Below are 12,534 nucleotides of genomic sequence, written 5' to 3'. Positions count from 1 at the left end.
AAAAGGCAGCTCAAAAATACCAGTAAACAAAAATGTATATAAAACAAAACCGTCTTAAGAACATCTATATTACACATCTATGGTTTCCAACACGTTCATCATCTGCACAATCGTCAAATAAAAATTTACACCAGTGCAATCGGTCCGTCGGTTGATGGGGGTGGAAATTACACTTTTTTTTCTATATTCTAGTTAAATGGCTCAGTGTTTAGGGGGGGGGACAAGTTCTACTGAACTGAAACTTCTAGAACCATCAACAACATGAATGCACTTTTAAATAAGGAGTAGAACGAAAATATGAAATAGAGAACAACCTGTGACAGACATGGAATGTCCGACCTGAAAAGCAGGTAAGGAGGTCGTTTAAACTACTTCTCTTCCTCTGAAATGTTCCATGTCCAGCCCGCTGGACTTACGTTAACAAAAAAAAAAAAAATCATCTTTGGAGAGATCTAATAGCACCCGTCTTTCCAGGAGTCATCACTGTCCGGTGTATTACTTGTCTTTGAGTAATGGAAAGATCTAAAAATTGAAAAAATAATGTTAATAGATATACCAGGGAAAGGCAATCTCCATGAAATACCCCAAATTCCAGTAATCTTCGCCTGCAACATGCATGTGACGTCAACATCTGTACAGACATTCTATAAGCTAACGGCTGCCTGCTATAGGACGACAAACCAGACAGCGAATACATTGTGACGTCTACATCAACATCCAAAGCCCAATCATTACTCAGCACGATACGCAAAGTGCTACGATTACCTCCTTGACGGTTGAACCATTTTACTTTTAGGGGACGCGTAACCCGCGGACGTCTGGGATTTCACGGCTGACGGTTTAGGAGAGGGAGACGGGTTGCTAGTTCTGGAAACGGCGCCAGACGAAGGCGGATTGGAACCAGACGACGACGGCATTTTACGGATGCCACTGTTGTAACCGGACGATTTGATCGGTTGTCTGGACGGAAGGTGAGAACTTGTGCTTACGCCCGCTTTGACCGGCTGCCGGCCAGATATTGAAGGTTGGCCAGAGCTGGAAGCATACCGCAATTTGCTCGGCGGAGTACCTACAATACACAAAAGTATAGTGTTTGAATTTGGTTGACTATGTATCGGTTTTGCTTGAATTCTGTCTGTTCACATATGTACCAACTCCCAGTCTACGTGGTAAAATCCACGGGTATAGCCTTAACTTTGATTCTAGCTTTTGTTCCAGTTTCATTGAAAACAAATTACTTAATAAACCATGGTTGGATTAAAAATGCGATGTTATGCCTTATCACATACATAAGGGTTTTTTTATTTAAGGATGAGCTAGAAGATTCTTCCCCTGGGGAAAGAGTTTGGTAACCAAGTTTAACTATCCCATGAAAAGACAACAATATCAGGTGTGGTCTCTGGGAGGAGGTTCTTCAAACTTTCACTACGTTAAAATGAAACAGTACTTGCGTGATTTAGTTAATTGTGCCTTCCGGACAATTCCATACCAAGATGCTGTTCCATAATGCAAAACATTAATAGGACTGCCTAGTTTGTTAGGCAAATTCACCTTTACAGTGCTGTCATTATATTCCTTCCCCTGAAGGCTTTATCACATTCAAATGCAAACCTTTAAGAAGTTTTTTCGGTTTCTATCAGTACCTGCTTTGTGTAACATGACAAAGGGACAGTACAAAGCCCTAATACAGCTAAGCCAACACATAATGGACATTAAAATACTTTGATATGCACTCGTCTCCTGTTTTGTCTGGCAGGAAAGCACTCGTGTTGGAATGAATGCTAGCGCTTTTCTGCACAGGCAGCGGTTTCGGTGGGGTTGGGGGTCTTGTTCACAGGAACTGGCTGGTAGAGAGTATTCCGCACACAATGCATTGTACCAAACGCACCTCCTCTGCAAATGCAAAGGAGCTGGGGGCATTTTTATGGGGCGGGGGGTAGTGGCACATATTGTGGCTGGAGTGTCCCTTTTACAGTCACACCCTAGTGCGGGACAGCCCGTAGAGAATACATATAGGTTTTTCTTTTATTGGTACGTACTGGTTGTAGGTTGCTGAAGCCTGGTTAATCGGCTGCTTGACCCCTGGAGATCAGACTCCAAACTACGGCTGCTCCTCACTGCTTCGAGTGAACGTAAACTTGTTTTTGCCAAGTTCGGCATACTATGGCGCAAGTCATCTGAAATAAAGAAAAAGAAAAAAAACCTCCGGTAAATTGTTTTCCTTAGCATTCCCAATAAAACCAGATACAAAATAGAATGGCTTCTATAAAGCAAAACCATGCAATACAATAGACAATACTTTAAACATTCTTGAAGTACCTCTTCATACACTTCAAAAGGCGCACACACACACACATCTTTTACCACTGAGCTTGAAGGGGTCTTACCTTCGCAGTTTGCATATTTCACCCGGTCTTGTACATGGTTTTGAATGGACCTCCGAGGCGGTCTAATGCGAGAGGTCGAAAACCTGCTGCTGTCCCCGGCTGCTGACGGTGACTGACATCGAGGTGAACTAAGAGGCGACGGGGAGTACCTGTGCGTGCTACGGTAGGACAGAGAACATTCATAGTCCTCCTCATCCTCCAAGCTGTACGTGTCAAACTCCTGATCGCTGAAGGTGCCTCTTCTCAGAGAATGTAAGGAGGCGCTAGAACTGCGCCGGGAAACAGATGCAGAACTGGAAGCGTAATCCTGACGGAGACCTGTGAATTCACACTTCATTTAGAACTAATTCCTCAATGTTTTAGTTTAGAATCATAGAAAGCACATGCAAGGAATACCAAAATCTCTATTCCCCGTTAGCATTGCAGTACAATTAATAGAAGGATGGAAAGGAAAACAAAAACGTCTTACTTTCTTCTTGCATGCGCGCCATAACCTGGACATCCGTCAAATCTTGCAGTTTGTATCCCATAGAGATTGAATCGTCAGAAGTACTTAGCTCGCTGTCTACAGAGGATTGAGAGCTGAGTGCAGAATGGATGCTCAAATACCCTTGAAGAAAGAAAGAAAGAGATTATTAAATTATTATTATTATTATTATTAATATTGCACTAAAAGATCAAATCTAGAGAGTAACAACTTTTTGAAATCTGTTCTTTTTTGCCATTAACATCAACAGTACGTAAGGTAATAATCCCATCGTCAGCTGCTGAACCCATTGGTTGTACTCAGGACTCAGTATATCACATCACTTGCTGAAGTGTATATATATATGGCCATACGGTCTGAACACAAAAAGAGCCAATAAAACATTATTTGAGAGTATTCGTAACTGTACGTTTCATTTGTCTTGCATTTTACTATGTAATATAATAACGGGGAGAAGACGTGCAGTAGCCAGGTTCCCCATCGGTAACCAATGGAATTCCCCTTTTGAGAAGCCACGTTCCTGTACATCAAAACCAAACATGCCACCTTTAGAACGTGTGGAAATCGGCCAAGTCTGGTCTAATTACAAGTTGAAATTTGATCCTGCAGCTCAAAGCAATCCAGCAGCCTGTGGATGTTTGATAATGGCGTTTATATAAGCGCGATAGACTGTTTTATGGTTCTTCAGGTGAAATACTTCAATACCGCTATTGCAGAGAGCTACGAATACGGCTGAAATGCACTCGCTTTATTCCACGCTCTTATTGCAGGGTCCGCCAGATCTGCACGGATCTCTAACAATTAAAGCGAGCAAGAGCCCTTTAAAAATCGGCTTATTCTGAGTAGTATTCCAACTATATTTATTCTGTGTACCATAAGCTCCCTTTTATTAATTAAAAAAACAACCAGACCCCACTGACGAGGCCCATGAAGGCCAAAACGTATGTCTAGAGAACACCTGCGCCAGAACGCATTGTAGGGAAAGCTATTAAGTGGCTGCCCATCCTTTGTGAATTGATCTCAAGACCTTTTTGGATGGCGTTTCTAAAATCATCCTGATTAAAAGAGAGCTAATGTGTGATTAATCTTGGAATTTTTAATAAAGTACAATTTTATTGAATTGTATTTTATTAAAAATAATAGTCCAGCATTTTGAGTAATTGTGGGAAAGATATGGTAATCCGGTGAAGAAGTTTAATATAAACATGAACTCTAAAGGCTAGTAAGGTAGGAAAGCTTACATCTCCAACAAATTCATGGCAAAAGGAACTGAGAAACTAGAGAAAAAAAGACAATCTTCTCCAAAATGACATCAGCCGAGCCCCGGGGTCACCGAGAACGCGTTCGGAACGCTGAGATCATGAGAACTCATATGTTTTGTGGCAAATTGCTCCTTTCTCAACGTCCTAAGACAGGGTTTCAAAGTACCCTCTTTCCTTGTTATTTGTGAATGTTTACAAACATACGTTAAGAGATCCGTGTTTTCACGTGTTCATCCCCCTCACAGGAAGCTGTCATCTAGCAAGGAAGAAGCAACAGGAAGTGAGCATTGCAAAGGAAGGCCGAGTCCTCCCCCCACGCAAGGAATGCCTCGTCCAGATCGTTTAGTGTTGATAATTACCGGCGGTGTCAGTAAATACACCCGTTGGACACCCTATTTACTAAAACCCCACCGAGCTCAATGCCTGGAAACAATGCCACCCAAATCACATGCAATTATTACTTCCCCGGGAAGTCGCAGTTATATTGTTAGTGGTGAATGAGAAATATTGAATTATTTCGGTAATCTCAGCCATCCCTCATCACCAGCCTGGTCTCTCGTTTAATGTTTAGGCCAGCTGCTGGACTCGAGGGCCACAAACACGCCAGGGATTCTGTTCATCCTTGCCCGAGCTGCAGTGTTTTATTGCGGTGCGAACGCTAGGATATCAAACAAAAAATAACACGGCGTTAAAAACAAAAATCGCTGCTTTAGATCGGACGGTCAAGACGGGGACCCTCTGAAAGGAGCAGATTTTCGGGGGTCACGCGGTACGGGACCGGCTCCTTCCGATCCAGCAACGCTGTGATCATATATAACCTATTTACTACCCATATGCCGCTGTTGATATCTCTGCTTGAATGCATTACATACATCTTTAAATAATGTCAAGGTTTTCTTGAGTCGCTCCATAGAACCTTCAAAACGGGTTAATAAAGGGTTAATATTTTAAGAGTCTCGGGGTCCGCTCGTTCAGAAAGTTCCTGGGTTTGGGATCTGCTGGCACCGTATCACATAATAAATTAATAACGATGGCCCCCGGCACCTTTGTATCCTGTCCGGCGTACCATAAACTTGGGAAGCAAACTGTTTGTTCTGCTCGGTCTGTTTGTTATTTCCCTGCCAAGAACGCTTTCAACTTTCCTTCCACCAGATTTACATCCTGGAAGGTTCTGCACGATTTCAATGCGTAAACGCACACCTTTCCCCCGCGAGACAAACAAGTATTCGCAAACCACAGACCCCCACGGGCCAGCGTGCCGTCTCCGAAACGAGAACACAAATATACTGTGCGAGTTAAAGCTGCTGTTCCACTGAACGGCCAGACCCTTACAAAAAAAGATTCTTTAACCCCTTCGTGACAAAGGCTGATTTTACTTTTTGTACCCTTCGTGACAATGGCCGTTTTAACATTTGTGCGCTGCTCGTGTTTAGCTGTAATTTTCTTCTTTCCCGTTTACTGAACCCACGCACATTAGATATTGTTTTTTTCAGGACAAGAAGGGCTTTCTTTAGATGACATTGTTTTGATTGTATCGTATTATTTGCTATTAAAAAAAGTATAAAATATGGTGAAAAATTTAGAAAAAAATGACTGTTTCTAACTTTTAGTTGAAAAATCTTTTACTCATCTATAAAAGGTAATAAAAAAACCTGCTAAATAGATTCTACTATTTGTCCTGAGTTTAGAAATACCCAATGTTTTTATGTTTTTTTGCTTTTTTCTGCACGTTATGGGGCAATAAGTACAGGTAGCGTTTTGCTATTTCAAAGCCATTTTTTCCAAATCTGGTAATTCTTCCCCCCATGTGCCATTTCGGGTATCTTTGAAGCCGGCCAATGCAATTTACCCCATCAAGTCATATATTTTTGAAAACTAGACAGCCCAGGGTATTCCAAATGCTGGTATTTTAACCCTTCCAAGCACTTATTCTACCATCAGCCTTTGTCAAACTTTATGGTAGTAATTTTTTTGCATTTGTTTTTTCACACACATTTTACTTTAGGTATAAATAAACAGGTTCTGGTATATGTCACTATCATAAAACACCCCAATATGTGTTTAGCAACATCTCCTGAGTACAGCGATACCTCACATGAATGATTTTGCCTGGCTGTTTGGGGGCAAAAGGGCCACATTTGGGGCATGCACATTTTTCAATGTTGCACTTTGGCATTTGGGGATCCACTGCCCATGCCCTATTTGGTACATCTTTGAGTCGGGCCATTTCAGTGTGCCCAATAAAGCTATATATTTTTGAAAACTAGACACCCCAGGGTATTTCAAATGCTAGTATTTTAACTCTTTCCATGCACCATATCTACCACCAGTCTTTGTCAAACTTTGTGTCATTTTTTTCCATTTGTTTTGTCACACACATTTTACTTCAGGTATGAATTAAAAAGTTCTCGTATATGTCACTATCACAAAACACCCCAATATGTGTTCAGCAACATCTCCTGAGCGCAGTGATACCCCACATGAATGATTTTGCCTGGCTGTTCGGGGGCAAAAGAGCCACATTTGGGGCATGCACATTTTTCAATGTTGAACTTTGGCATTTGGGGATCCACTGCCCGTGCCCTATTTGGAACATCTTTGAGCCGGGCCATTTCAGTATGCCCAACAAAACCATATATTTTTGAAAACTAGACACCCCAGGGTATTTTAAATGCTGGTATTTTAACTCTTTGCATGCACACATTTTACCACCAGCATTTTTTTAAAGTTTGCAGTAGTATTTTTGTGTGTGTATTTTTCCCACACACACCTACTTTATGTATGAATTTACAGCTCCTGGTATATGCCGCTGTCACACGACACCCCAATATGTGTTCAGCAACATCTCCTGAGTACAGTGATACCCCACATGCATGGGTTTGTCATTTTTGGGGGGAACTAAAAGGCCACATTTGGTACGTGTGCATTTTTCTAATTGGAAATTAGATGTGTGGCCATCCTTCCCCCCGTGTTAATTGGGACCTTGTTGAACCCGGCCAATTCAATTTACCCCATCAAATCATACATTTTGTAAAAGTAGACACCCCATGGGCATTTAATATGCCAGTATTTTAACTCTTTCCATGCGAGAATTGTTTTAAGCTAATATGCTAATTTTAGGACTTGCTCACAAAAATATATTTTTTATATATATTTTTTTTTTTGCCTTTTTTTTTTTATTTTTTTAACATTTTTTTTCAACTTGAAGGTTCCCCTGATAGTGACATCAGTGGGAAATTATTTTTACATTTTACTGTTTTTTTACTATTTTTTTTCTAATTATTATTAATTTTATTTTATTTTTAATTTATTTTTTCTAATCACACTGTGATTAGAAAGCTGAGCTCCATTGACTTGCATGGTTGAATGCAGTACCTATATTCAACCTGCAAGTGGAGCCAGAGTTCTCTAGAGGGTCTGGAGACCGTCTAGCGAACTTTTTAGACTTTATTGTTTCTTTATTGAATTTTCCCGGACCGCCGCCATCTTGCAGATGGCGAAGATCACCGGCAGCTGCGGCTGTGACCGCTCTCCGGGGTTAATCAAGTAAAACTTGGCTTGTAAATAATTTGCGCGCGGGACACAAGTCATGGTTAGATTGTCGCCGCAGAACAAGTAAAAGCTTCTCAGAAGTTTGGATTTTATGAGATTAACCCTTTGCAGAAAACAAAACGTGGAACGGCATATTTAACGAAACGTACAATCACATCCAAACGGTTATGAATCGGCCACCGTCACCCCGCGGAAAAAGGCCGTACCTGAGCTGCCACAGGTTAGTAGTGGTTTGTTAGTGGATTTCAGGCACCCCGGTGAGTTTAGTGAATGGTTACAGTTGTTGCCCTCAGTGCTGGGGTTATATGCACTTGGTGAAGCCAGTGGGCTGCAGTACAGGCTTTTCCATCTATTTGCTAGAAGGAGAAATTTAAGAAACAACCGTGTTATCTGGAAAAATAAGACACGAAGGCAATGCAGATATACGAAACGTGAAGATCGAGCGGCTTACTTTCTTTGCAAACAGATTCTACACACGCTGTATGACATCACACCGTCCCCCGCGTGTCGCACATACCTTGATCCAGCTTGCCGATCAGTGTGCGGCAGGCGGCCTCTGTCTCCGGACTGTGGTGGTCCAGTACCTGTCTGCACCACTTTAAGGGGGAATCTGGCTTCTGCTCAGCATTGGCAGTCTTTTTGGGAGATATGTAAAGCCTAGTAAAAGAAACATATTTCAGAAAACCTGGAAACGGGAATAAAGTATCCAGCAGCCCGTGTGGTTCTAAGACGTCGCCGTGAGCCAGTGTGCCCGGTATTATATAATTGTCAGGCGAGTGCTCAGCCAGCATCGAGGATTTCCCTCTAAGTCCCTCAAGGGTTAATTCCACTGACAAACCAGCCTTTTTAACACTCTCCCTATGGAACTGTAATCGTATCAGACAGGGAAGCCTCTGGAATCAATAATAAATCTAGAAAGTAAAATAGCCAAGTGCTGGAGTAAAATAGTAAATTATTAATATACTGAAAGGGGAGCGCACAACCTAAAAGGCATAAAAACACATTCAGATTCCAGGGTACCTGCTAGAAATAAAAGGAATACACATTCAGATTCCAGGGTACCTGCTTATATGGGTAAATAATGAAATAGGACTCGCCAAACTTGGGGTACTTTGATGTAGTGGCGGGCTAAGCAATATATGGCCATACAGTGTAACGGAATCCCCAATATTAACGCCTCTGGCGTTTTTCGAATGATAGTCACTGGGTGTGCACGGAATTCTTGCTTCGATGAGGGTTATTAACAATTGGTCTGTAATAGTCAGAAAAGCTGTGTTGTCCAAGTAACATGAAAATAAAAAGGTGCTCTCTGAAATACTACCCGGGAAAAATACCGAAGGAAGAAGAAAAACGTGCATATAAGCTGGGATCAGAGAACAGAGGAGCCCCGCTTAGCTTTGTGGCGTTTGTCCTGTTCTTATATTGTGTTGCATTCAATATTTAGCAACTTTAGACCAATTTGTGTAGATTCTGCAAAAAGAGCAGAGGGGTTAAATAATATGCGATTACAGATCAGCAGGAAGCTAAAGTCAATCATCAGCGAATCATAAAAAAAATCCAATATAGACAATATACCAAATTACAAAATCGCCCCGGGTACCGGAGACGAGGGCTGCGACGGCTCGCGCGCTCTAAACCTGTTATACGATGCGTTTTCACTCAGCGGTAAACACGCGGTTTTATGGGTTTTCTGAAAATCTAGGTCAGATTCTTTTCTTTTCAAAGTACAAGGAGCTTGCTAAATATTTCAAATGTTTTGAATTATTTCCGCGCGACTGGAAGAAGTAATGAAGACGAACTGAAATTAACACTTAAAATTCTCCCCGAGACAAGCGTTTATTCTACATAACGTCGGGGCATCATTCTCACCCATTGAGGGTCACAAGCCCCCCTCTCCACCTTTCGCACAGTATGGAAGCTCACGAGTGGGGTTGTCCTAAGCCCACCACCATTCTTGTGAAAGTGCCATAAGACTCGATTGTAAGCTCATAGGCCGGGTCATCAACTTACATTATCTGTAGATGTGTATTATGGACTTGATAAACACACCATACTTAAATAGTGTGATGCTTAATATACAAAAAGGTTAATAACGTTAATAATTAGGCAATTAGCCACATCAAGAAAGAAAGACGTGGCCGTTCCTTTAAAAGTGTGCTGAAGCATCCGGGTAACAATAACATCGAACATTTAAACCGTATAGTATTATACAAACTGTCACCTGGCCGTATATATGCATTTACTGAACCAAGTATCACAAATCCTTGTGTTGTTTAAAGAGTTAGTGGACTGACAACATATTAAAGACCTTTTCCATTTCGACACAGGGCACTAAAACACTTCTCCGACTCCACAGATGGGGCTGAAGAACATTACGGCTCCTTTAAACGTCATTATAAAGAAAACACTCATTTGGATCAGCAACTCAAGAACGGCTACTCGGCCAGAAAAGATGACGTTACGGATGTTTTCCAGACAATGCAGTTGGTTTCTATTCAACAGAAGATGGTAAAAAAAAAATCAACTGTACGTTACGTACCAACAGTCTTCATCATCCTCGCTGCCCAGGCCGAGCTCTAGGACCTCCACCTCATCCAGGGCAGTTTCATCCAAGTTCTCAAGGTCTCCACTGGAATTGAGTTCAGACATTTTATCCAAAGCTTCCTCCAGCTCGGCTCGGCTGCTGGCGTCCAGGCTGAAGAAACAGCTATCGTCTTTATCACAGTGACTATCCGCCGGAGAGCCGGGCTTGGGGTCAGAGCACACCTTCTCGAACTGCATTTGGGCATCGACCCTCAAGCTTGGGATGTTCTCCTTCTCTAAACTTATTTGGTCCAGCTTAGTCTGTATGTCCGTCAGAATATCTCGGTCTCCTTTTTCTGCCTGGATGTTCATGCTGTTCATGACTCCTGTGCAGTGTAAGGTGGACAGGTGGGGATCGGCGCCGATGTCATTCTGAAGGCTCTGAGGGTTGCTCTTGATTTTTAACTGTTGGTTCTGGATTTCCAGCCTCCGGACCAGTTCCTGCAGCTTGCGCACTTCTTTTAGGTCGTTGCCGGGATCGGACTCTGTGTCTGTTTCCATAACTCTTGTGTCAGCACTTATGTCATCAGGTTGAACGCCAGGTGTACTCTCTGGAACAACCATCATCGAAAGATCACTGTAAGCAAAAGAGCGAGAAATGAGAGAAGAATATCCTTCAATGATTGGAAAGCAAACCTCTACACGCTGCTGGCTGAGCACACAGTAGGGCGCTGCTCGGCTTAAATGCCAAGAGGAATTTCAATCTATCTTTTGCTAAAAGAGAATGACTACAGGAAACAGACTACACCGGGGGGGGGGGGAGATGGTTACGCATGAAAAGTATGTCTGGTACAAAGTGATGCAGTTACCATAGCAACTAATGGATGAATCGACACTTGTTGAACTTCCCACCTGAACCTCCTATTAATGATTATGAGCGCTGCTGGAAAGGGCTCGGCCGGCAGCGAGGTAGACTCAATCCACCAGCGTCCCCCCAATATCACGCGGGATAAACAAATCTACAAAGACTCGCTGAGAAGTTCAAGTAACATACAGCATTTCCGTGTGCATTCGACTAACTGCAGAGAAAGTCACTGGTCCGGTCACAGATCGGTCCCACGTGCTGCTTTTATTTGCTAAACGCAGGGGTGTGCAGGGAGCCGCCGCTAGCAAACACTATAAAAAAGGCGTACGTCACCTAAACAGCTCATAGAAACAGACTGCAGTCTGCATGTTTTTCCAGCTGTAGACTCAAACCTTCAGTCCTTGGTCATGTCTTAAGTTCAGGAAAGATTTATGTTTAACCCCCACCCCCGTATCAAGCTCTACCACTTCTGCTGTGAGGCTGTTCCATTGACCTACCACCCTCTCAATAAAGTAACATTTCCTTGCATTACATCTAAGCCTCTGAGCTTCCAGTATGACCTCTTGTTCTAACATTTATCCTCCACTGTAATAAACTAATAAAATTTTAAATCAAAAGCAAAATTTGAAAAGTTAGGTAACGGCCTACGTGAAAAACCCTTGAACCTGTTTTTTTTTAAACCCTTGAATCAGTATAATTAATTCAAAATTTGTAAATACATATATATATATATATATATTATTTTTTTTTTTGTATTTCTTTTTTGGAAACCTGGTTTGAGAAAACACTTTCAAAGTCTATGCAAAAATGTCACATTACCGCAGAGAAAATACAACATGTTAGATATAACACGGTAACAGCGATAGCTGGGATCTGTATGACAGAGCCATGTTTAACCCTTTAGGAACATGCAATTACATCAAAAACATCTTTTACATAGACCAGGCTTTCGGTCCAATCAGCAAGATGTCCACGTTTAATGCCACAGATCCCTCAAATGGTGGTAAATGTGACAATTTCAACTCATCAACCTCTTCTTCAATAGCAGCGAGAATTCCACAAAATAACCAGAACTACGAGAACAAAGAAGAGGCGAGACCGGAGACCGGCGGACGTCAGAGGAACCATATCTACTAAATGACTTGTAGACCACAAGGTGGTTTTACTTTACTGAGAGGGTAGTAGATCAATGGAACAGCCCCCGGCAGAAGGGGTAGAGGCTAACACAGCGAGGGAATTTAAGTATGCATCGGATTAGACATAAATTAAGGTCCGAGTCTGTAGATCTGGAGAAAGGGGCAGACGATACGGGCTGAGCAGGTCTTTTCTGCAGGATAAAAGGCATTGGCACATGCCAGCAAAAGGCAGAAACATTGCACCGGTTGCTATGGCGACAGCACTACCTTTACATGGGGTTAGATATGATGCTGATATAACAGGAGAGAATACGATGACTTG

General features: G+C 42.2%; 1 protein-coding gene across 1 annotated transcript; it reads right to left on the bottom strand.

The window, feature by feature from the left end:
* Window positions 1–452: 452 nt before the first annotated feature.
* LOC149298242 (SLAIN motif-containing protein-like) lies at window positions 453–10,835 on the bottom strand. The gene is made up of 8 exons (XM_089487787.1): window positions 10,228–10,835; window positions 8,206–8,345; window positions 7,895–8,044; window positions 2,857–2,997; window positions 2,388–2,705; window positions 2,040–2,177; window positions 766–1,069; window positions 453–522 (listed from the first exon to the last, which is right to left on the bottom strand). Exons 1-8 carry the CDS (start codon window positions 10,833–10,835, stop codon window positions 453–455), a joined length of 1,869 nt encoding a protein of 622 aa, XP_089343913.1.
* Between the last annotated feature and the right edge of the window lie 1,699 nt (window positions 10,836–12,534).

The sequence above is a fragment of the Sceloporus occidentalis genome, unplaced genomic scaffold, assembly GCF_023333645.1.
Source record: "Sceloporus occidentalis isolate IW3139 unplaced genomic scaffold, rSceOcc1.0.p SCAF_34, whole genome shotgun sequence".
NCBI classification, from domain to species: domain Eukaryota; kingdom Metazoa; phylum Chordata; class Lepidosauria; order Squamata; family Phrynosomatidae; genus Sceloporus; species Sceloporus occidentalis.
Note: the sequence above shows the minus strand (reverse complement) of the source record. Positions and strands in the feature narration are given on the sequence as shown.

Coding starts and splice junctions, on each gene's coding strand:
- LOC149298242 (XM_089487787.1), bottom strand. CDS start 10,835: ATGGTTGTTCCAGAGAGTACACCTGGCGTTCAACCTGATGACATAAGT. Junction 8,346..10,227: donor GAGGATGATGAAGACTGTTG/GTACGTAACGTA, acceptor TTCTTTTACTAG/GCTTTACATATCTCCCAAAA. Junction 8,045..8,205: donor GATCGGCAAGCTGGATCAAG/GTATGTGCGACA, acceptor TTCTCCTTCTAG/CAAATAGATGGAAAAGCCTG.